Source organism: Coregonus lavaretus (genome assembly GCF_964263955.1).
Source record: "Coregonus lavaretus genome assembly, contig: HAP1_SCAFFOLD_4444, whole genome shotgun sequence".
NCBI lineage: Eukaryota > Metazoa > Chordata > Actinopteri > Salmoniformes > Salmonidae > Coregonus > Coregonus lavaretus.
In genome coordinates, this window is record NW_028158116.1 from 25,001 (window position 1) to 50,295 (window position 25,295).

General features: G+C 46.8%; 2 protein-coding genes across 2 annotated transcripts; one reads left to right on the forward strand and one right to left on the reverse strand.

Moving 5' to 3' along the window:
• Nucleotides 1-1,949: 1,949 nt before the first annotated feature.
• Nucleotides 1,950-16,820, forward strand: LOC311124394 (transmembrane protein 39A-like). The gene is made up of 10 exons (XM_084198553.1): nucleotides 1,950-2,215; nucleotides 4,218-4,410; nucleotides 5,169-5,391; nucleotides 5,468-5,551; nucleotides 6,121-6,275; nucleotides 7,188-7,298; nucleotides 11,122-11,344; nucleotides 14,384-14,571; nucleotides 14,914-15,034; nucleotides 15,163-16,820. Exons 2-10 carry the CDS (start codon nucleotides 4,298-4,300, stop codon nucleotides 15,430-15,432), a joined length of 1,488 nt encoding a protein of 495 aa, XP_084054679.1. The 5' UTR covers nucleotides 1,950-2,215; nucleotides 4,218-4,297; the 3' UTR covers nucleotides 15,433-16,820.
• Nucleotides 16,821-16,886: 66 nt separating this feature from the next.
• On the reverse strand, nucleotides 16,887-25,146 carry LOC311124396 (serine protease 23-like). Its single transcript, XM_084198555.1, has 2 exons — nucleotides 24,667-25,146; nucleotides 16,887-19,033 (listed from the first exon to the last, which is right to left on the reverse strand). Exons 1-2 carry the CDS (start codon nucleotides 24,702-24,704, stop codon nucleotides 17,872-17,874), a joined length of 1,200 nt encoding a protein of 399 aa, XP_084054681.1. The 5' UTR covers nucleotides 24,705-25,146; the 3' UTR covers nucleotides 16,887-17,871.
• Nucleotides 25,147-25,295: the final 149 nt, after the last annotated feature.

A 25,295-nucleotide genomic window follows, 5' to 3' on the forward strand; every position in this document is an offset into this window, starting at 1 on the left:
ATTACAACAGCCCCCTCTGCTGGTTGAACGCTTTTAGAGCAGACACGTGCCCAATCTTGCCAATCTCTTGTGCAAACAAAAGCTGTGTGTGTGCACAGTACAGTAGTCAGCCAGCCAGCCAGTCAGTCAGTACAGTAGTCAGCCAGCCAGTCAGTTAGTACAGTAGTCAGCCAGCCAGTCAGTTAGTACAGTAGTCAGCCAGCCAGTCAGTTAGTACAGTAGTCAGCCAGCCAGTCAGTTAGTACAGTAGTCAGCCAGCCAGTCAGTCAGTACAGTAGTCAGCCAGCCAGTCAGTTAGTCCAGTATTCAGTCAGTCAGTCAAGCCTCAACAGTAGTTGATCAGTTGAAAGGCTCAGCATTGGGAAACCAGAGACTGTAGAAAGAGCTGTGGCAATTGTCTCAGGTCCCGCTGTCATGTCCTCCTCCACTCTCTCTCTCTCTCTCTCTCTCTCTCTCTCTCTCTCTCTCTCTCTCTCTCTCTCTCTCTCTCTCTCTCTCTCTCTCTCTCTCTCTCTCTCTCTCTCTCTCTCTCTCTCTCTCTCTCTCTCTCTCTCCTCATATTGTGCTATTCTAATGGGGAATGACAGGGATGAAGGACAACCTATGAAAGAGCTGAAGTTGGGTCATTTTGCAGAGCTAAGCATTTGTCTTTGGTCATCAGCCATGTTGTCCTCCTGAATGATAGCTGGCGGCATGCAATTCCACATGTCGATCTGATATTCTAGATTCATTGTTTTTGAAGTTACTGCATATATCTTAAGCTGACGTTTTGAATGGTATTTTGGTTTTATATTTAACATTTTATTTGTATCATTGCCATAATAGATGAGAATAATACATAATGCCTTAATTAATTGTTTGTCAAAAGTCAACCAGAAAACAAAGCAAATGTATTTTAAAAATATGTTTCCTGTTTGTTTTTAGCCATAGCCTATGTAAGCTTGTACTCCATGATCACTCAGGTCCCTTTTCTACATGTTGTACATGTAAATAGTTTGAATTGTGCACTCTGTCTGGATATCTTGACTTGTGAATATTCAGTTAAGTAGGTATCCGTATGGCTCACGATATTTACAATGTGAGGAAAATGAGCAAAGACTGTGCTGTTACATGAAGTCAGTTTGCTTAGGAACTTATCCTGTTAGAGAAAGCAAAACCACCACCACCTCCTCAGGGTGAACTAGGCTTTGATGTGAAGATCACAGCTGTATTATTGTGTATGATTTGATGTCTATGGATAGACAATGTTGGTGGTGTAGGTTTCTCCCTCTTAGGGACAATGAAGGAAATGTTTTCAATAAAGTTATTTTATAGATACCTTGGTGTACAGGTGTCTTCACCCAACTGGTTCCCATTTCAAACATTCTGCAGGCAAATTACATACTGACACACTGACACCCAACAGGCTGGCTTATAGGACACACTGACACCCAACAGGCTGGCCTATAGGACACACTGACACACTGACACCCAACAGGCTGGCCTATAGGACACACTGACACACTGACACCCAACAGGCTGGCCTATAGGACATGCGTGCACACACACTAGGAAGCTCCTCCATTGTCCAGTAATTTCCATACACACAGACCGTGAATGCCTGCTTCAGACCTATATATGATCACCTTTGTGTTGTGATCAGATTAGTTCAAGGCAATGTAAAGACAAATTGACAATTGATTTGAGTAAAATTACATTCAGGATCAAAGGCCATCCATAAGATGTATGTCATTGGATGTCATACTCGTTTGTGATAATTTCTTCAACATAAAGTTAGCAGGAATTAAATGCATATTTTTTTTATTTCACATAATTTACACTGTGTTGAAAATGTTTTGCAAGAGGATTGTAACGTTTGTGTAAATATTCGTCATCAAATTCATGTGCGGCTGCGCGGCAGAAGAACACGTCGCATGAATGATGACGTTTTCGCAAAACAGGCAACGCTTTGCCACGTCGGTCTCTGTGTGCTACTAGTGACTGTAGCTAGCTAGTGTTGCACTGCAAACAGACTCGTTTTTAACCGTATGTTTATTGTTGGAGGTAAACCGATATAACGTTCTGTGTGTTTATAAGTAGCACACAACCCCCTCCCCGCTAAAGCCTAGGAATATATTAATTTTTAAGACGAGAGAAATGTTCGCTACTATCTCGGCTTGCCAACCCACAATTGACTGATGCATCCGTGTCCACACCATCCGCTTTTTGTCGATGTGTGAGTATTCTGTTTTATTCCTGCACGAGTAGCTCATTAGCTAGCAGTGTTTGTATACAATGCATCAAATCCAACATAATGTAACTAACGTTACCTAGGCTACATAACTTCCCCATTTGAAATGATGAATCCTGTAAATGCTCTCGTTTCTTTCCTCTATAATAACAAATGACAGTTCGATCATGTCCAATAACACAATAACTAGCTAACTTGACTATGTTACTGGAAATAACTAGCTAGTTACAAATTGCTTATACATACCCAGCTAAATGTGTAGTAACTACAGTATGTGTTTAACTAGCTAGCTACTTGTCTTGAAAATACAACTTTTCAACTTCTATGAGAATGTTTAATCTTCTAGAATGTTCTGCTAGTTATAAAGTAGTTAGAAGTTCGATTTTCTGCCATTGGGAATATTGCACTCGCAATACAAGTGTCAGACTTGTGGAACAGTTGCCTATAATATTGGAACCGTTTCCATTCTATCAACCACAGATTTAAGCCGTTACTTTATTGCGCATGCCTTCTGATCTGGGCAATTTCCGCATTTTGCTGTTGAAAAACTTCAGTTTCGATACAACACTACAGTACAGTCATGCTTAAGAAAGTGTTGCCTGAGAACAGTAGCTAGCTATGTTTGCAGATAGGCTACTGCTACTCCAGTCTGACGCAAGCATGGATAAGTTGGGATATTTTTATAACCATTATCACTCATCATCACCTGAAACATTAGTACGTGGAAGAACAGCCTAGCGAGTCTTACGTTGACTGGCAGTGCGGCACCTTTGCAACCCTTCCCTTGCTCCTCCAGTAATCAAGGTATAGTGTATAGGACTAGCTAGTTAACTTTATTTTGTGGTTGTGGGCATTGTGTGTCTCTCACGAACTCCTTTGTGTTCAGTCTCCCTTAATGGAATGGCTGTGTGTGTGGGGGCTGTTCCGGAAAACTATACATTAGCCTATGTCCAGCTACTAGGAAGCTCCCCCATTGTCCATTCATTTACACACACACACACAGGGATTGGGATAACCTGGTTTGGTTATCTCTTGTTCTGTCACTGTGGCCTGTACAGTAGCTAAAGTGTTGTCTTTCACCTGGCTGCCATTGTAAGGTGTGTGTGATGACTGTGTGCTTGTACGTGCATGTGATGACTGTCTGTCTGTGTGTGATGCCTGTCTGTCTGTGTGTTATGCCTGTCTGTCTGTGTGTTATGCCTGTCGCTCTGTGTGTGATGCCTGTCGCTCTGTGTGTGATGCCTGTCGCTCTGTGTGTGATGCCTGTCTGTCTGTGTGTGATGCCTGTCTGTCTGTGTGTGATGCCTGTCTGTCTGTGTGTGATGCCTGTCTGTCTCTGTGTTATGCCTGTCTGTGTTATGCCTGTCTGTGTGATGCCTGTCTGTGTGATGCCTGTCTGTCTGTGTAATGTGTGGTGTCTGTCTGTGTGATGTCTGTCTGTGATCAGTCTGAGGATGTAGTCTTATGTAATGTTGCATGACCCTGGGTGCTTGACTATGGTGATGATGTTGTCCTACCAGTAACCTAGCCCAGGACTAAACCTATTCACCTACCTCTGTTCTATTGACTCTGTCCTAGTCTTGCCTTTTGTTGACGCCGTCTTCCCCAGGTCTGCGTTCAGTAGGACACGATGTTCTGTAAGGTTTAGATAGAAATACATTGTTTATCCTACGTCATATCATCCTACGTGCCTCTCCGACGAGTAGAGTAGCGACTCATTCATGGCATGTTTTTTTCAGGAGGCGTCTATCTGCAACGTGTGTTTACACATTTTGTCCTCTATTGAGGCTGTTCTTTATTGAACCTGGGTTGTGTTCATTAAGGCACAAGCCATAACAAAATGTGTTGTAACGGAAAACCGAAACAGCCATTTCATATTGCAGAAGTTCAGATGGTATTCTACCTCCCTGTTTTCACTCCGTTTTCTAACGTGTTGTGCCTAATGACCATGACCCTGACGTTGTTTTCTCTCTGTCGGTCTCTCCAGTGGCCTGGCTGTGAGGTGGTGCTGGTCTCTGGGTCTAGGTGGAGAGGCAGTAGCAGGGGGTGTTGAGGTGGTGCCTGGCCATGCCCGGGGGCCGCAGGGGGCCAAGTAGACAACAGCTGAGCCGCTCTGCTCTGCCCTCCCTACAGACTCTGGTGGGGGGCAGCCTCAGCAACGGCAACGGACTCAGGAACAGGTGAGGATACACACACACACAGGTACTGTCCACAGCCCTCACACACACAGAATGGGCTACAGTACTACAACAAGCAGCCCTAACCCCCCTCCCCCCAAACACAAACAGACCTACTTTATTTATTGTCACAAGCCTTATTCCATAGGAAATGAAATGTGTAGGCCTTAGGCTACTTTATCAGACTGTCTTTTTAAAATGTTACTGTCTTCATCTACCATGAGACGGTCATATCTTCTTTTACCATGAGACGGTCATATCTTCTTTTACCATGAGACGGTCATATCTTCATCTACCATGAGACGGTCATATCTTCTTTTACCATGAGACGGTCATATCTTCTTTTACCATGAGACGGTCATATCTTCTTCTACCATGAGACGGTCATATCTTCTTCTACCATGAGACGGTCATATCTTCTTCTACCATGAGACGGTCATATCGTCATCTACCATGAGAGTGAGGGGGGAGTAGTCAGATTATTAATACCACACCTCCTCTGAGGGGAAGAAGGTATGGCAGCTCAGGTGAACACAGAGGAGGAAGAGGCATAGAGATCACGTCACTGTTCAGTTCAGTTCTTTTCTCGCCACAACATGTTCTCCTTTTCCCTCACGGTAAAACACACATTCCTGCATTCTCCAGTAGCAGTCTTGAGAACACACTCTCACCACGCTATAACACTCAAGCTCAAGGCTTCTCCAGAACCACCACACACACACCACTAACCCCAGCTTCTCTCAATGTCCCCCTCCTTCCAGGAGCAGTAACTGTGTGGGACCCTCTGCCCCGCCCCTCTCCGCCCTCATCACGCCGGAACCCGTCCGTCACTCCCGGATCCCTGACCTCCCATTGGACAGCAGCCTGCTGTTTGAGTTCCTGCTCTTCCTCTACCTGCTGGTGGCGCTGTTTGTTCAGTATATTAATATCTACAGGACCGTGTGGTGGTACCCTTACAGTCACCCTGCTGCCTCCACATCTCTGGTGAGTAGTACACACACACACACACACACACACTCTCTCTCTCCTTCAGTCTATTTATTGTCTCTCCTCTCTGCAGAACTTCCATCTTATGGACTACCACCTGGCTGTCTTCATCACAGTGATGCTGGCCAGGAGACTGGTGTGGACCATAGTGTCAGAGGTGTTTATCATACTCTCTCTCTCGCTCTCTCTCTCGCTCTCTCTCTCGCTCTCTCTCTCTGTGTCTCTCTCTCTTCTATCTCTCTCTCTTCTATCTCTTCTCTCTGTCTGTCTCTGTCTCTGTCTCTGTCTCTCTCCCTCTCCCTCTCCCTCTCTCTCTCTCCCTTCCTCAACTTTAGCTGCCTATTTCTCAGCTGTTTCTAAACTTGTTGCATCATGTTTTGGGGTGTATTATTACTTGTGGGAGAGAACTTGTGTCTAGTTTTAGGCTGACGCTGATCCTCCTAGTTGCATCGTTAGTATTGTTTTGTCTGGACTCTGACCAGGGTGTTGTGTGTTTGACTGACTTGTGGTGGCTTTGTATTGTAGTCTTGTTATGTCTGAGTTAAGAGCTTAGTGTGTAGCAATTTATTGTGGTTGATTGTGCTGTCTGTCGGTGGAGTGTGTTTGGTGTAACCTCTAACCTGTGGGTGTGTGTCTGTCTGTCTGTCTGTCTGTCTGTCTGTCTGTCTGTCTGTCTGTCTGTCTGTCTGTCTGTCTGTCTGTCTGTGGGTGTGTCCCTCCCCCCAGGCGTCTCAGACCAGTCCATGTTCCTTGGTGTGGTACGTGGTTCTGATCGCAGCACGGCTCAGCCTCCTCACTCTGTGTGGCTGGGTTCTCTGTTGGACCCTGGTCAACCTGTTCAAGAACCACTCGGTGCTCAACCTGCTCTTCCTTGGATACCCGTGAGTGGCTCTGTTCAGAGACAGGAGTTACCAGAGGTTTCAGAGTAGTTACTTTAGGACAGCAGCTCTAGAGTTGTTGTGACTATAGCTCTGTAGATGGTAGTCTAGTGGTTTTATTCAGAGATGGTGTCTATGTGCTGGGAAGTAGCGTAGTGTATTTTATTGTTACCAGCCTTTATTACCACAACGTCATATTTGACCATTGTCTAGTTGATCTCACTCCTGTTGTAACTTTCAATTTCTTTCCCTTTCTAATTTTACCTAATTTCTCTCTCCCTCTTTCACGTCTCTCTCCCTCTTTCACGTCTCTCTCCCTCTTTCACTTCTCTCTCCCTCTTTCACGTCTCTCTCCCTCTTTCACTTCTCTCTCCCTCTTTCACTTCTCTCTCCCTCTTTCACTTCTCCCTCCCTCTTTCACTTCTCTCTCCCTCTTTCACTTCTCGCTCCCTCTTTCACTTCTCCCTCCCTCTTTCACTTCTCTCTCCCTCTTTCACTTCTCTCTCCCTCTTTCACTTCTCGCTCCCTCTTTCACTTCTCTCTCCCTCTTTCACGTCTCTCTCCCTCTTTCAAGTCTCTCTCCCTCTTTCACGTCTCTCTCCCTCTTTCACTTCTCTCTCCCTCTTTCACGTCTCTCTCCCTCTTTCACGTCTCTCTCCCTCTTTCACGTCTCTCTCCCTCTTTCACGTCTCTCTCCCTCTTTCACGTCTCTCTCCCTCTTTCACTTCTCTCTCCCTCTTTCACTTCTCCCTCCCTCTTTCACGTCTCCCTCCCTCTTTCACGTCTCCCTCCCTCTTTCACTTCTCCCTCTCTCTTTCACTTCTCTCTCCCTCACGTCTCTCTCCCTCTTGCATTTCTCTCTCTCTCTCTCTTTCTCTCTCCTCTCTATCTCATCCCTGTCTCTCTGTCTGTCAGGTTTGGGGTGTATGTTCCCATGTGTTGCTTCCATCAGGAGGGCAGGGCCCAGCCTGTGCCTTCAGACTGTGGTTACTCAGACCAGGACCTGTCTGATGGGCCCTTCTTCAGGTAAACACACACACTCCCCTTCTTCAGGTAAACACACACACTCCCCTTATTCAGGTAAACAAATAAACAACAGACACACTCCCCTTCTTCAACGTTCTCTCCCCCAGCCAAACACACCCTTCTGGTCAGAGAGGGGGACAGAACATTGACTCAACTGGCAATAAGTTCCCTGCAAAGAGAGGAGTGTGTATGGAGTCAGAGGTAGTCAGGAACTCTTATTGATTTCTTCTCTCTCACAGCCTGGGACAGATACCTCTATTTGATTGTGTGAGTTTAGTCAATGGTCTTTTTAGCCGACACCCCACCTAAAGGGTGTGCGTTTTGAAAGTACCATAGAGAGTACTCTGCAATCTGATATTCCTGTCATGTGGCATTTTGTCAAATGCAATAATAGTGTAATTAAAAAGAATGAAACTGAAAAAGACAGAAGAATACGTTGCTTCCGTCTTACCTGTTATATTTCTGGGCCTGTGTTAATAGTCAGAGTGCTGGGCCGGTATCCATAAAGTGTCTCACAGTGGAAAATTGGTCTTAAGTGCTGAGAATAGACATCTCCTGCTCTTATTGGTTAAAAATAAAAACTCTGCATGAAGCCTCTTAAGTCATAAGAGTCCCACCTTGTCAACAGATATTTAGGACACCTCATGAGTTGAAAGAAATGGATAATAAGAAGATTGTGGGAGCTGTACTGTTAGATTTCAGTGCAGCCTTTGATATTATTGACCATAACTAGGGCTGTAGCGGTCACGGGATTTCGTCAGCCGGTGTCAAGCAAATAACTATCGGTCTCACGGTAATTGACTGTAATTAACATAAACACATGTAGCATCTCCTGGCTTCCACACATAGCCTACAAGCCACTGATGCAAACCTTTTGGGTCATTTACGTTTTAAAAAGTCTAATAAATCCATGGAATAGAGCCTACACCTTCACAATAAATCCATTATTTATTTTAGACAGGTCTAAAGAAACATGATATGAAGAAAATATAGTCTATTTCAGAAGAACAGAATAGCATACTTGTGAGTTTTCCATGTTAGGTCCTGATCTATTTGCATTTTTATGGTGAAAATGATCTTCCCCAAACTTGAAACTCTCGCGCTGCATACCAGTTAGGCTCTACACCCATTGTAAAGTGAATTAATGTGCTTCGTTTTAAGAAGTTATTTGGCCACTTTAGTTGTGATACAAACCTTATCAAAACATATAGGCCTATAGGCTAGGCTACATGAGGTGTGTGACTATGATTCGAAAAGTCACACACAAAAAAGGCATTGTTTCTTGCCTTAAGCTGGGCATCATTCACAGGTGATAATATATAATTCACAAGCGATAGGCTAATATTGTCACCCATCAGACAATTCTTGATTTAATCTTGTCTTTACATATACTAAATAATATATGTGTGAAATTAGTTTTGATTTAGAATGGACCATTATCATTTCACCTGTCTCGAAACAGGGGCAGGGGAAAAAATACATGTAATCTCTGCACTTAAATAGCGAATGGAGGACAGCCAGGTAGGACATGCCAGCCAGGTAGGCTATTCTCCTGTTGTAAAGATTAGCAATGTGCTTAATATTAGGAAAGTTGAGAAATAAAATATAGTAGGCCTAGCCTATAGAGAGCTGATGGGATCCTCCTCTTTTTAATAGAGGCCATCACTCTGTTTTCTCGTGCAATTGCATAGCCTATAAAAATGTTGCGCAACCTGAGCTCATGGGCTCTCATGAAGTGTTTGATTAGATTTTCGATTACATTTGTATTGATGTCAGAGTGATTAGAGGGACAATAGTGCTGAGTACCAGTCAGTTAGCAAGTTTGGTAGGCTACTAATGACCATCAGCAGCATCAGAGCTTGGAGAAGCCTAATTACCATGACTAAACGGTCACGTGGAATTTGACTGCCTTCATGACTCATGACCGCCGGTGTGGCGGTAATACAGTCACCGCAACAGCCCTAACCATAACCTGTTGTTGAGAACTTATGTGTTATGGCTTTTCAACCTCTGCCATATCATGGATTCAGAGCTATCTATCTAATAGAACTCAGAGGGTTTTCTTTAATGGAAGCTTCTCTAATGTCAAATGTAAAGTGTGGTGTACCACAGGGCAGCTCTCTAGGCCCTCTACTCTTTTCTATTTCTACCAATGACCTGCCACTGGCATTAAACAAAGCATGTGTGTCTGTATGCTGATGATTCAACCATATACGCATCAGCAACCACAGCTAATGAAGTCACTGAAACCCTTAACAAAGAGTTGCAGTCAGTTTTGGAGTGGGTGGCCAGTAATAAACTGGTCCTGAACAACTCTAAAACTAAGAACGTTGTATTTGGTACAAATCACTCCCTAAGTTCTAGACCTCAGCTGAATCTGGTAACGAATGTTGTGGCTGTTGAACAAGTTGAGACTAAATTACTTGGTGTTACCTTAGATTGTAAACTCATGTTCAAAACATATTGATTCAATGGTTGTAAAGATGGGGAGAGGTCTGTCTGTAATAACTAGGTCTTTTTTGACACCACACTCCACAAAGCAAGTCATGCAGGCTCTGGACAATAATCAAGATAAAACTAGTCATATGGTCCAGTGCTGCAAAGAAAGACCTAGTTAAGCTGCAGCTGGCCCAGAACAGAGCGGCACATCTTGCTCTTCATTGTAATCAGAGGGCTAATATAGATACTATGCATGCCAGTCTCTCTTGGCTAAGAGTTGAGGAGAGACTGACTGTGTCTCTTCTTCTGTTTATAAGAAACATTTAATGTGTTGGAAATTCCAAATTGTTTGCATAGACAACTTACACACAGCACTGACACACACACTTACCCCACAAGACATGCCACCAGGGGTCTTTTCACAGTCCCCAGGTCCAGAACAAATTCAAGGAAACGTACAGTATTATACAGAGCAATAAATTAAATAAATAAATATGCCATTTAGCAGACGCTTTTATCCAAAGCGACTTACAGTCATGTGTGCATACATTTTTACGTATGGGTGGTCCCGGGGATCGAACCCACTACCCTGGCGTTACAAGCGCCATGCTCTACCAATTGAGCTACAGAGGACCACTGAGTGCATGGAACTCCCTTCCGTCTTATATAGCGCAAGTGAACAGCAAACCTGGTTTCAAAAAACAAATAAAGCAACACCTCACGGCACAACGCCTCTCCCCCATGTGACCTACTTGTTGTGTGTATGTACTGACATATATGTGGAACTGATAGATGCACACACACACACTACATGTTAATGTTTTTAAATGTATGTAAATTGTAAAGTATTTTGTCTGTAATGTATTTTTCGTTATGTGTCGGACCCCAGGAAGACTAGCTGTCACCATTGACGTTGGCTGATAGGGATCCTAATAAATCAAATAATTTGCACCTTGGTTAATGAGCGTCATCACTGTCTTTCCTTTGCGGTACCTCAAACTGTCGTGAGAACCAGCTGAGATAAACTCTCATGATTTTACTCCTGGCTCAGAGTTTGTCTTAACATCATCCTAAAACCTACTCTGAGCTGGGAGTTTTTTTAAAATCTTAAAACTGGTTTTAACAGGATTCCTAGGACCTTTTCTGAGATGCTTTGTGGACTGGGGCCTAGGGCGTGACTCTTAATAATAAAGAGGATTCATGGGTAACTTATTTTTACCCATAAGAGTAGGAAGTAAACTGTCTATTCTCAGCACTTACGACCAATTTTCTACTCTGAGATACTTTGTGGATACGGGGCCCTGGTCTGCCCTGTCCATGTAGTTATCCATTATGAAAAAACTGATCCTAGATCATCGTTCCTACTTCTCCCTTCTCCCTCCAGGCCCAAGGACTTCCTAGCGTTACTGAGGGAGAACCTGAGAGAGCAGTTTACCTCTCCAGGCCAAATCCCCCACCACACCTGTCCCCAGCCCCCGTCTCCAGAACTCATCCGCAGCGAGGTGGAGGAACTCCGGAGCGACTTCAACCGCCGCATCAAGGAAGTCCTGTTCAACTCCCTGTTCAGCGCTTACTACGTAGCCTTCCTCCCTCTCTGCTTCGTCAAGGTACTAACCCTTATTACGTTGCCTTCCTCTCTGCTTTGTCAAGGTACTAACCCTTACTACGTTGCCTTCCTCTCTGCTTTGTCAAGGTACTAACCCTTACTACGTAGCCTTCCTCTCTCTGCTTTGTCAAGGTACTAACCCTAACCCTTACTACGTAGCCTTCCTCTCTCTGCTTCGTCAAGGTACTAACCCTAACCCTTATTACGTAGCCTTCCTCTCTCTGCTTCATCAAGGTACTAACCCTTACTACCCAGCCTTCCTCTCTCTGCTTCGTCAAGGTACTAACCCTTACTACGTAGCCTTCCTCTCTCTCTGCTTCGTCAAGGTATTAACCCTTACTACGTAGCCTTCCTCTCTCTGCTTCGTCAAGGTACTAACCCTTACTACGTAGCCTTCCTCTCTCTCTGCTTCGTCAAGGTATTAACCCTTACTACGTAGCCTTCCTCTCTCTCTGCTTCGTCAAGGTACTAACCCTAACCCTTACTACGTAGCCTTCCTCTCTCTCTGCTTCGTCAAGGTATTAACCCTTACTACGTAGCCTTCCTCTCTCTGCTTCGTCAAGGTACTAACCCTTACTACGTAGCCTTCCTCTCTCTCTGCTTCGTCAAGGTATTAACCCTTACTACGTAGCCTTCCTCTCTCTGCTTCGTCAAGGTACTAACCCTAACCCTTACTACGTAGCCTTCCTTCCTCTCTGCTTCGTCAAGGTACTAACCCTTACTACGTAGCCTTCCTCTCTCTGCTTCGTCAAGGTACTAACCCTTACTACGTAGCCTTCCTCCCTCTCTGCTTCGTCAAGGTACTAACCCTTACTACGTAGCCTTCCTTGCTCTGCTTCGTCAAGGTACTAACCTTTACTACGTAGCCTTCCTCTCTCTCTGCTTCGTCAAGGTACTAACCCTAACCCTTACTACGTAGCCTTCCTCTCTCTCTGCTTCGTCAAGGTACTAACCCTTACTACGTAGCCTTCCACTCTCTCTGCTTCATCAAGGTACTAACCCTTACTACGTAGCCTTCCTCTCTCTCTGCTTCGTCAAGGTACTAACCCTAACCCTTACTACGTAGCCTTCCACTCTCTCTGCTTCGTCAAGGTACTAACCCTTACTACATAGCCTTCCTCTCTCTGCTTCGTCAAGGTACTAACCCTAACCACGTAGCCTTCTTCTCTCTGCTTCGTCAAGGTACTAACCCTAACCCTTACTACGTAGCCTTCCTCTCTCTCTGCTTCGTCAAGGTACTAACCCTTACTACGTAGCCTTCCTCTCTCTCTGCTTCGTCAAGGTACTAACCCTTACTACGTAGCCTTACTCTCTCTGCTTCGTCAAGGTACTAACCCTAATCCTTACTACGTAGCCTTCCTCTCTCTGCTTCAAGGTACTAACCCTAACCCTTACTACGTAGCCTTCCTCTCTCTGCTTCGTCAAGGTACTAACCCTAATCCTTACTACGTAGCCTTCCTCTCTCTGCTTCAAGGTACTAACCCTTACTACGTAGCCTTCCTCTCTGCTTTGTCAAGGTACTAACCCTTACTACGTAGCCTTCCTCTCTCTGCTTCGTCAAGGTACTAACCCTAACCCTTACTACGTAGCCTTCCTCTCTCTCTGCTTCATCAAGGTACTAACCCTTACTACGTAGCATTCCTCTCTCTGCTTCATCAAGGTACTAACTCTTACTACGTAGCCTTCCTCTCTCTCTGCTTCATCAAGGTACTAACCCTAACCCTTACTACGTAGCCTTCTTCTCTCTGCTTCGTCAAGGTACTAACCCTAACCCTTACTACGTAGCCTTCCTCTCTCTCTGCTTCATCAAGGTACTAACCCTTACTACGTAGCCTTCCTCTCTCTGCTTCATCAAGGTACTAACTCTTACTACGTAGCCTTCCTCTCTCTCTGCTTCATCAAGGTACTAACCCTAACCCTTACTACGTAGCCTCTCTCTCTGCTTCGTCAAGGTACTAACCCTAACCCTTACTACGTAGCCTTCCTCTCTCTGCTTCATCAAGGTACTAACCCTAACCCTTACTACGTAGCCTTCCTCTCTCTCTGCTTCGTCAAGGTACTAACCCTAACCCTTACTACGTAGCCTTCCTCTCTCTGCTTCGTCAAGGTACTAACCCTTACTACGTAGCCTTCCTCTCTCTGCTTCGTCAAGGTACTAACCCTTACTACGTAGCCTTCCTCTCTCTGCTTCGTCAAGGTACTAACCCTAACCCTTACTACGTAGCCTTCCTCTCTCTGCTTCGTCAAGGTACTAACCCTAACCCTTTCTACGTAGCCTTCCTCTCTCTGCTTCGTCAAGGTACGTCACAGTCCTCTCTCTCTCCCACTGTTTCTGCCTCTCTCTTTCATCTCTCTAGCAGGCGGTACATTGGAAGTTGCTGCTCTCCTTCACCTCCCCTCCCTATTATCGAAGGAACTGTCAACCCTCCTGGTACTCACCTCCCCTCCCTATTATCCAAGGATCTGTCAACCCTCCTGGTACTCCCCTCCCCTCCCTATTATCCAAGGATCTGTCAACCCTCCTGGTACTCACCTCCCCTCCCTATTATCCAAGGATCTGTCAACCCTCCTGGTACTCACCTCCCCTCCCTATTATCCAAGGATCTGTCAACCCTCCTGGTACTCACCTCCCCTCCCTATTATCCAAGGATCTGTCAACCCTCCTGGTACTCACCTCCCCTCCCTATTATCCAAGGATCTGTCAACCCTCCTGGTACTCACCTCCCCTCCCTATTATCCAAGGATCTGTCAACCCTCCTGGTACTCACCTCCCCTCCCTATTATCCAAGGATCTGTCAACCCTCCTGGTACTCACCTCCCCTCCCTATTATCCAAGGATCTGTCAACCCTCCTGGTACTCATCTCCCCTCCCTATTATCCAAGGATCTGTCAACCCTCCTGGTAGTCATATTCCCTCCCCTGGGTTTTTGTGTGTTCACAGTTTCCTCCACAAGTCTCCAGGTATCCTAGATGTCGTCTCCTGCCGTTGTGTTAAGCAAGACCCTTGAACCCTAAAACGTCTTCTTCTCTCCCCCTACAGAGTACCCAGTACTATGACATGCGCTGGTCCTGTGAGCACCTGATCATGGTGTGGATCAATGCGTTTGTGATGCTGATGAGCCAGCTGTTACCTCCCAGCTACTGTGACCTGCTGCATCGCTCTGCAGCCCATCTGGGGCGCTGGCAGAAACTGGAGCACGGATCCTACAGCAACGCCCCACAGCACCTGTAGGTAGTCCACACACACACACACACACACTTCTACAGCAACGCCCCACAGCACGTGTGTGTCACTAGGTAACCCAACCTTTCTCCTGGAGAGCTAGCCATGTGCAGGCTTTTGTTCCAACACATCTAATTCTACTAATCAACTGCTCTTCAGGACTCGACCAGGTGTGTTAAAGCAGGGATAGAGCAAAACCCTGCATATCGAGTGTGTCTCCAGGAAGAGGGTTTGCCACCCTGCTGTCCACCACACTCTGCTATCTGGCCTTCTTCAAGGGATGTTTTTATGTGATCTCTTGAGCATCTGTTGTAGGATGAATCTCAACTTTGTGTTGTGTGTTGCAGGTGGTCTGAGAGTACAGTCTGGCCCCAGGGGGTGTTAGTACGCCACAGTCGTAGTCTATACAAGGCTGTGGGACCCTACAACGTGGCCCTGCCGTCAGACGTCTCCCACGCTAGGTTTTACGTGAGTCACTGCCTTTCTCCAGCCCCTTTCATGTCTTTATATCCTGCCTTGAGATTTCACTGATATTTCAATAGAAATACGTGTTTATAAATAAATACATATTTTGATATGTATTTATTGCGTTGTAGTTCCTTTTCCACAAGCCGCTGCGGATCCTGAACCTGTTGATCTGGATCGAGTCTAGCGTGGTCCTGTACCAGCTGTACTCCCTGCTCCGCTCTGAAAGCTGGAACCACACCCTCTCCCTGGGCCTCATCCTCTTCTGCAACTACTACGTCCTCTTCAAGCTGCTCCGGGACCGCATCGTGCTGGGCAAGGCCTACTCCTACCCTCTGACCTCCAGTACAGGCTGCAGCACTACCAACAGCACCAACGGCATGGGGCTGAAGTCCCAGTGACACCCCAGGAGACGGTTCTGGAGCTGGGGGAAGAGGGTTGGGATACTCCCTAGCCTCCCTGGAGGGATGGAGGGGAGATGGGATGGAAGGGGTGGAGGGGGGAGATTGACTGTGAACTCATATTGTTTTGATACGGTTCTATTTTTCATGCAATGTTTATACCTATTTAAATAATATTTTATTTTGTATACTGTTTCAAAAGTAACACAGGGCATTACGGTAGTATTGTCATGTGATGTTTGTTGCCTCGTGGTGCAAAGCGATTGAATGGGAGAGAGTGAGTTGTGTTCATGATGCCATGAGGCCCAGCCCCCACGCTGTGCTAAGCTCCTCCTCCTATGCTCGCCGCGTTCCGACTTCCACCAAAGATGCTTAAAAGAAGGCTTCAGAGCCAATCAGAGGGATAGACTTTGGCGCCGGCGGGCCAATCAAGGAAGAGACTTTGGCTCGGTTGGCCAATCAAGGAAGAGACTGAGGAGGAGTGCCCGCCTCTCCCTGCACACTGCCTCTGTAGAGGACGTATTCATCCTCTTACTGTATTTTATTAGGATTCGTTTCGTAGCAAGACTGTCTGCAGTTTGGCCATGAGCGCTGACTCTGGTGCCTGTAGAACATTGTGCGTCCCAAATGGCACCCTATTCCCTACATAGTGCACTCCTTTTGTCTACAGCCTCGTGGGCCCAGGTCAAAAGTAGTGCACTATATAGGGAATAGGGTGCTGTTTGGGACAGGCCCAATGTCTCCTTTGCAGTGTCATGTTCATTCAGGTCGTTCATTCACCACAAATAGCCTCTCTTTATTTTACTGTGCCTGAGCAGCGAAAAACATAGATATAGTCTGAATAGAATGGACACCACCACCGCAACAGATTGCATGGCCGTTTTCTAGATGGGATGCAAACCACATTGAATGTGCAGTTATGTATGTATGTGTTTTACTTTCCAGTTTGTGCTTTAAAATTAAATCACAAATTACACTCGATATCTTCAAATCTAAAAGTTCTGCTCAGCTGCAAGCAGTGTTATTTCCAGATGAAGACCTGAGATGGGTTCTAGTGCCATAATTGTCCATTCACCCGTTCTATTTCGTTCTATTTCTATGAGCAGCTGAACTAGAATGATTCATGTTTTTCGACGTGCCAAAATCCCAAGTTACCTGGATGAACGTGTTTGTTCATGGGCGCGTTCCTCGTCGTCTTTACTGTAGTCCTGTTGCAGGCGGCTCTCAGCAGATTGCAATGTCATATGAATGTGGTTCCTGAGATGTTAGCCGGTGGGGTGGGGGGGGCATGGACTCTCGTATGGCTCACAGTATTTGATTTCCGAGAGCATTTCTTATGCCGTTGAAATATGAAATAAAATAATAAAATAAAAAAGCTGTTAAACTGACTTGTGAAATGTGATTGTTTGTCCACGAGATCGTGTAGATGAGAGATGAAACCACAAAGACCGATTTGCAAAACAGCATTATGCATTTTATTCCAAAGCATTATAAAGTTGATATATATTGCAGAACAATTGTTTTTAAAACACAAAAATAGCTCAACCATAAAGTTTGACAAAGTGCATATCTTGAGTAGATGAGGATCCGTATGGCAGAGGCAACGATGAGTCAACTCTCCGGTGCGATGCATCAGTGGCCTGTAGTATTGTCTTTGACCCAGCAGAGGGAGCTATGGATATTTTACTCGGGGCCATTTGAAACACCAACAATTTGTACTGTGACAGTACTTTGTAGTACTTTGAAGAGCAGGATAGCACCTTTGGTTGATGACAGGGTTGCATTCATTGGCAAAAACAGGAGATGTCCCAACAGAGCTCTTACAATCTATAGAATTAGCAGTGAAACCATGTGTCTGTCTCCCCGGCTCTCCACCATCTCTTACACACCTTCTTCCTGCTTTTATTTCATCCTTTCTTTCAGTGCATTAAATGTTCTCTTAACCATCATGACATGTCGGTCCAGGGAGTCTTGGTCAAAGCCATCTCCTTAAGCTCAGTCATAAGAACCTTTTCAGTTATGTTTCAAAGCACAGTGTTGATAATGCAGCAAGTCGGCACAAATACATTATTACATTTTATTTCATGTGTGGTTGAAAGGGTTAGTGAGGTTGTATGTATGTACAGTATGACAGTATGACTTCCTGGATGTAAATCTGAGTGGTTACAGTTGTGTGTTGGAGGATGTCTCTGCATGCACAACGATGGATGTGTTAATAATGGAACAATATTAATACATGATGAAGTATGTACTGCATGTGCATGAATGACATTTCCATTGGTCAACTTCACTTCCTCTTCCTCAGCAAGGGAAGTAAAGACCCACTTCACTTTCTCCTCCATCAATCCTTTTCGTTTGTGTGTGTGTGTGTGTGTGTGTGTGTGTGTGTACAGTATGTGCATGACATGTCAATGTCCATCGGTCAACTCCACCTCTTCCTCATCCTTCTCGGCAGTCTACGTAGTTTCCTTTGATCCAGTAGCAGATCTGGGCATATTTCAGCGGCGTCACCCTCACCGCCACGTTAAACTCCTGTGACGCCCCGTCTCGATCCACCCACTGGTGCCCCGAGAACACCCCGATCACCTTCCTCTCCCAGCGCCGCCTCCTCCGGTCCCACATACGGGCGTAGACCCCCGAGCCGCTGGCCCCGGGCTGGGCATCACAGTGCTGGTAGAGTAGGTCCGACGTCTCCTCTCCAGCCCGGCAGAACCGGTAGACCAGCTGGCCCGGCCGGTCGTTGTCGTAGCCGGAGAACTGGACCCGGCGCCCGGGCAGTTGCTTCGCCGGCGGGGAGACACCCAGCTTCATGTGGCGTCTCTTGTGGGCCTTCTTGAGCTCTAACAAGGCGTAGTCGTAGTCCATTCCAATGTCATTGCCGTTGCCCTTGATCCAGCCTTTGGGCACATGGGTGCGCTTGGCACGAATCCACTGGAACTTCATTTTATTTGGGGGTGACAGATGGGCGTTGGATGCATTGGTGGCAGAGGCGGGATTGGGAGAGTCACGCTGCTTTGGCTTCAGGAAACCCACCCGGAGCTTCTGCGCCCCTTTCACGTAGTTCTTCCCATCGTGGATGCAGTGGGCGGCGGTCAAAACGTGCCGGTCGCCCACCAGCGTTCCGGAACACCCGGTAGACAGCTTGACTGCCGCCGAGAACGGGTAGTTCAACAGGAAGTCTTGCCCTATGATGCTGAAACGCCCGTCATGGCCAAAGATCTGGCGTTTGCTTCTGGAATGGGGTGCTGGCGTGGTCTGGGGGCGGGCAGTGTACCCGTAGATCCCCACGGCGGTTTCGGTGAGGCGACCGTTGCTATGGAGCGTCTCGTATGACAGGATGCTACGCAGGTCCCAGTAGCTGGGGGGAGGAGCCTTCTTGTGGCATTCCGGGTCACATGGGGAGGTGACGTCCAATCGGGCATCAGCCTGGAAGTGGGGGGCGGGGCGGTCCTCTGTCACCTGGGGTAAGACCACGGGGACGCGCTGCAGGGGCCATTGGGGTCGGATAGAAGCCACTGGAGGAATGGAGAAGAGGAGGAAGAGGGAGAGGAGGGGAAGGGGGGATGGGATGGAGGGAACAGAGGCCATGGAGGAGGGGGACCTAGGAGAGGGGAGAGGACCGGTGAGATGTTATGTTACTAAATACCTAGACAGGTGAGATGTGATGTCACTAAATACCTAGACAGGTGAGATGTGATGTCACTAAATACCTACACAGGTGAGATGTGATGTCACTAAATACCTAGACAGGTGAGATGTGATGTCACTAAATACCTAGAAAGGTGAGATGTGATGTCACTAAATACCTAGACAGGTGAGATGTGATGTCACTAAATATCTAGACAGGTGAGATGTGATGTCACTAAATACCTAGACAGGTGAGATGTGATGTCACTAAATACCTAGACAGGTGAGATGTGATGTCACTAAATACCTAGACAGGTGAGATGTGATGTCACTAAATACCTACACAGGTGAGATGTGATGTCACTAAATACCTAGACAGGTGAGATGTGATGTCACTAAATACCTAGAAAGGTGAGATGTGATGTCACTAAATACCTAGACAGGTGAGATGTGATGTCACTAAATATCTAGACAGGTGAGATGTGATGTCACTAAATACCTAGACAGGTGAGATGTGATGTCACTAAATACCTAGACAGGTGAGATGTGATGTCACTAAATACCTAGACAGGTGAGATGTGATGTCACTAAATACCTACACAGGTGAGATGTGATGTCACTAAATACCTAGACAGGTGAGATGTGATGTCACTAAATACCTAGACAGGTGAGATGTGATGTCACTAAATATCTAGACAGGTGAGATGTGATGTCACTAAATACCTAGACAGGTGAGATGTGATGTCACTAAATACCTAGACAGGTGAGATGTGATGTCACTAAATACCTAGACAGGTGAGATGTGATGTCATTAAATACCTAGACAGGTGAGATGTGATGTCACTAAATACCTAGACAGGTGAGATGTGATGTCACTAAATACCTAGACAGGTGAGATGTGATGTCACTAAATACCTAGACAGGTGAGATGTGATGTCACTAAATACCTAGACAGGTGAGATGTGATGTCACTAAATACCTAGACAGGTGAGATGTGATGTCATTAAATACCTAGATAGGTGAGATGTGGTGAGCTAGTAATACATCAGTGGTCTTTAAGCTGATAAAACAGTCCCTTCTCTCACTGTTACATGTGATTTAGTGTTTGTTTATATGATTATGCTATTTCTTATATTAGTCATGATCTCTATAGACACTGCAGTTCTGCTGCAGTGACCAGAGAGACTTGTAGTTCTGCTGCAGCGACCAAAGGGACCAGAGAGATCTGTAGTTCTGCTGCAGCGACCAGAGGGACCAGAGAGATTTGTAGTTCTGCTGCAGCGACCAAAGGGACCAGAGAGATCCGTAGTTCTGCTGCAGCGACCAGAGAGACCAGAGAGATCTGTAGTTCTGCTGCAGCGACCAAAGGGAACAGAGATCTGTAGTTTTGCTGCAGCGACCAAAGGGACCAGAGAGATCTGTAGTTCTGCTGCAGCGACCAGAGGGACCAGAGAGATCTGTAGTTCTGCTGCAGCGACCAGAGGGACCAGAGAGATCTGTAGTTCTGCTGCAGCGACCAAAGGGACCAGAGAGATCTGTAGTTCTGCTGCAGCAACCAGAGGGACCAGAGAGATCTGTAGTTCTGCTGCAGCGACCAGAGGGACCAGAGAGATCTGTAGTTCTGCTGCAGCGACCAAAGGGACCAGAGAGATCTGTAGTTCTGCTACAGCGACCAGAGGGACTAGAGAGATCTGTAGTTCTGCTGCAGCGACCAGAGATATATCTGTAGTTCTGCTGCAGCGACCAGAGGGACCAGAGAGATCTGTAGTTCTGCTGCAGCGACCAGAGGGACCAGAGAGGTCTGTAGTTCTGCTGCAGCGACCAAAGGGACCAGAGAGATCTGTAGTTCTGCTGCAGCGACCAAAGGGAACAGAGAGATCCGTAGTTCTGCTGCAGCGACCAAAGGGACCAGAGATATCTGTAGTTCTGCTGCAGCGACCAGAGGGACCAGAGAGATCTGTAGTTCTGCTGCAGCGACCAAAGGGACCAGAGAGATCTGTAGTTCTGCTGCAGCGACCAGAGGGACTAGAGAGATCTGTAGTTCTGCTGCAGCGACCAAAGGGACCAGAGAGATCTGTAGTTCTGCTGCAGCGACCAGAGGGACTAGAGAGATCTGTAGTTCTGCTGCAGCGACCAGAGATATATCTGTAGTTCTGCTGCAGCGACCAGAGGGACCAGAGAGATCTGTAGTTCTGCTGCAGCGACCAGAGGGACCAGAGAGGTCTGTAGTTCTGCTGCAGCGACCAGAGGGACCAGAGAGATCTGTAGTTCTGCTGCAGCGACCAAAGGGACCAGAGAGATCTGTAGTTCTGCTGCAGCGACCAGAGGGACTAGAGAGATCTGTAGTTCTGCTGCAGCGACCAGAGATATATCTGTAGTTCTGCTGCAGCGACCAGAGGGACCAGAGAGATCTGTAGTTCTGCTGCAGCGACCAGAGGGACCAGAGAGGTCTGTAGTTCTGCTGCAGCGACCAAAGGGACCAGAGAGATCTGTAGTTCTGCTGCAGCGACCAAAGGGAACAGAGAGATCCGTAGTTCTGCTGCAGCGACCAAAGGGACCAGAGATATATGTAGTTCTGCTGCAGCGACCAGAAGGACCAGAGAGATCTGTAGTTCTGCTGCAGCGACCAGAGGGACCAGAGAGATCTGTAGTTCTGCTGCAGCGACCAAAGGGACCAGAGAGATCTGTAGTTCTGCTGCAGCGACCAGAGGGACCAGAGAGATCTGTAGTTCTGCTACAGCGACCAAAGGGACCAGAGAGATCTGTAGTTCTCCTGCAGCGACCAGAGGGACCAGAGATATCTGTAGTTCTGCTACAGCGACCAAAGGGACCAGAGAGATCTGTAGTTCTGCTGCAGGGACCAGAGGGACCAGAGAGATCTGTAGTTCTGCTGCAGCGACCAAAGGGACCAGAGAGATATGTAGTTCTGCTGCAGCGACCAGAGGGACCAGAGAGATCTGTAGTTCTGCTGCAGCGACCAGAGGGACCAGAGATATCTGTAGTTCTGCTACAGCGACCAAAGGGACCAGAGAGATCTGTAGTTCTGCTGCAGGGACCAGAGATATCTGTAGTTCTGCTGCAGCGACCAGAGGGACCAGAGATATCTGTAGTTCTGCTGCAGCGACCAAAGGGACCAGAGAGATCTGTAGTTCTGCTGCAGCGACCAAAGGGACCAGAGAGATCTGTAGTTCTGCTGCAGCGACCAGAGGGACTAGAGCGATCTGTAGTTCTGCTGCAGCGACCAGAGGGACCAGAGAGATCTGTAGTTCTCCTGCAGCGACCAGAGGGACCAGAGATATCTGTAGTTCTGCTACAGCGACCAAAGGGACCAGAGAGATCTGTAGTTCTGCTGCAGGGACCAGAGGGACCAGAGAGATCTGTAGTTCTGCTGCAGCGACCAAAGGGACCAGAGAGATATGTAGTTCTGCTGCAGCGACCAAAGGGACCAGAGAGATCTGTAGTTCTGCTGCAGCGACCAGAGGGACCAGAGATATCTGTAGTTCTGCTACAGCGACCAAAGGGACCAGAGAGATCTGTAGTTCTGCTGCAGGGACCAGAGATATCTGTAGTTCTGCTGCAGCGACCAGAGGGACCAGAGATATCTGTAGTTCTGCTGCAGCGACCAAAGGGACCAGAGAGATCTGTAGTTCTGCTGCAGCGACCAGAGGGACTAGAGCGATCTGTAGTTCTGCTGCAGCGACCAGAGGGACCAGATAGATCTGTAGTTCTGCTGCAGCGACCAGAGGGACCAGATAGATCTGTAGTTCTGCTGCAGCAACAAAAGGGACCAGCGAGATCTGTAGTTCTGCTGCAGCGACCAAAGGGACCAGAGAGATCTGTAGTTCTGCTGCAGCAACAAAAGGGACCAGCGAGATCTGTAGTTCTGCTACAGCGACCAGAGAGATCTGTAGTTCTGCTGCAGCGACCAAAGGGACCAGAGAGATCTGTAGTTCTGCTGCAGCGACCAAAGAGACCAGAGAGATCTGTAGTTCTGCTGCAGCGACCAGAGGGACCAGAGAGATATGTAGTTCTGCTGCAGCGACCAAAGGGACCAGAGAGATCTGTAGTTCTGCTGCAGCGACCAAAGGGACCAGAGAGATCTGTAGATCTGCTGCAGCGACCAAAGAGACCAGAGAGATCTGTAGTTCTGCTGCAGCAACAAAAGGGACCAGCGAGATCTGTAGTTCTGCTACAGCGACCAGAGGGACCAGAGAGATCTGTAGTTCTGCTGCAGCAACAAAAGGGACCAGCGAGATCTATAGTTCTGCTACAGCGACCAAAGAAACCCGAGAGATCTGTAGTTCTGCTGCAGCAACAAAAGGGACCAGCGAGATCTATAGTTCTGCTACAGCGACCAAAGAGACCAGAGATATCTGTAGTTCTGCTGCAGCGACCAGAGAGATCAGCGCCCTTCTGAATGTGACCGGATGTCTGGACCGTCACAGCGGCTGGGAAACATTCTCCAACCCAGACCCGGCGAGCCCTTCATCGTATTTTTAGCCACCAGACTGGAGCTAGGGGGGGGGGGGGGGTTGTGTGCACAAGGGACTAAGATTTCTGCCTTAGGAATTTTGAGCTGCGGTGGAATTCGGCCAAGCAGTTACACAACTTCCACTGTTTTAATATGGCTTAAAATGTCCCTGAGCCAGGGGTTAAAGGTTAGAGGTCAGGTGCTCTATGCAGCGCAGAGCAGCACTGGAGTAAAGTTCCAGAAGCTGGGAGGGTGAGGAGGCTGTGATCGCTGTGTCAAGTAGGAGGAACTCTCACTGTCTGGGTACGTCCCAAATGGCACCCTATTCCCTATATAGTGCACTATTTTTGACCAGTGCTCTATTGGGTTCTGGTCAAAAGTAGTGCACTTCATAGGGAATAGGGTACCATGTGGGATGCACCCTCTGTCTCTCAATCGCCCCCTGTACAGACTGGAAGCAGGAACTGTATAGTAGTCTATCATAATGGTTCTATTAACTAGATTTCTCCTTTGGGATCCAGCAGGCTATAGGACAGTCTGCAGCAGCGGGTGGTGGTGGCTGGTGAAAATGCTTAGGTTTGTAAAGCAAAGTTGTAGGATCAGGCAACCAACCGCTAAAGTGATGGTTCATTAATAAACATGTAATACCTTCCAATGAATGAACTCATTCTGAATAAGAAAATGAGTGTAAACTGTAGCCTACTTACATCTATCTGTGGGCCTACATGCCCTGGACAGTATACATGTCCTGAACCCACAAGCGTGTTATGAACAAATAAAAAGGAAGAACTGGTTGAAACAATGTCTATTCTCTTCGCTTCTGATGATCATTGATCTGATTTATAGGCTAAAATAAAACGATAAAGAGTGACAATGACCTTTGCACTGTTCGTTATTAACAGATATCACACAGTGTCCAAAACACTAACGTTATTGCATTATAAATGTTGATGAAATTATGTTTCACCATCGCTCACATTTAAATCTGCTTGGGCATGAATTATTCTAGAACTTTTCCAATGAGTCTCGCTCCGATGCTCACCGTGCTCATTAGCCTACATTGGAAGCCTGAATATGAAATGATATAGGATTTATAGAACATTAAATAATAGGCTATAAAAGGTGAAAATCCTTACCCACGGAGCGCTTCTCCCCACTTACACTTGGTTTGCATTGGCAAGTGGCACGCGATGGGTTGTTTGGGGAAGCTGCGGTTGTTGCTGCTACCGCGCGGACATCAGTGGGTATCGGTGCAATAACGCGACTGCTGCGAAGAGGTGGAAGTAAAACTATTCCTTTCAAAAAGTAGATCCTTACACCAGGAGAGAGGATGTCAAATGAAAACGATTTATTCTCTCAGGAATCATCTACTATTATTCCGGGAAAGTGTTCCGAAGGCAACCCGTCCGCTGCAGATGCTCCTCCATTGGAACAGGCGCTCGCTCCGTGGATACTAACAGGAGTTTAATTACCACCCAAAAGCCGCTGCCTCTGCTATAACCCACCCAGTCACGTGACTGATTATATTTTTCTTGTCATTTGCATGGCAACGATTTAAACACTGACAAACAATATCAGAGATGAGGAAACTATTTATTTATGAACTTTTACCAACTGAATTCTGATATTATTTCCAGAATTGTTGTATCCAGACTAAAGGCATGCCTCGGTGACCATTCAGTTATGACACATCATCACCATCATCAATCATCATCATAATTCTTTGTACATGTTGGTGTTTTCAGATGATGATTTTGTGATACTG

What these genes read in the sequence shown, in the direction of transcription:
- LOC311124394 (XM_084198553.1), top strand. Translation starts at nt 4,298, where the DNA reads ATGCCCGGGGGCCGCAGGGGGCCAAGTAGACAACAGCTGAGCCGCTCT. An exon ending in TGTGGACCATAGTGTCAGAG is followed by an intron (nt 5,552 to 6,120) that starts GTGTTTATCATA and finishes CCCTCCCCCCAG; the next exon opens with GCGTCTCAGACCAGTCCATG. An exon ending in AGCAACGCCCCACAGCACCT is followed by an intron (nt 14,572 to 14,913) that starts GTAGGTAGTCCA and finishes TGTGTGTTGCAG; the next exon opens with GTGGTCTGAGAGTACAGTCT.
- LOC311124396 (XM_084198555.1), bottom strand. Translation starts at nt 24,704, where the DNA reads ATGCAAACCAAGTGTAAGTGGGGAGAAGCGCTCCGTGG. An exon ending in TGGGGAGAAGCGCTCCGTGG is followed by an intron (nt 19,034 to 24,666) that starts GTAAGGATTTTC and finishes CCCCTCTCCTAG; the next exon opens with GTCCCCCTCCTCCATGGCCT.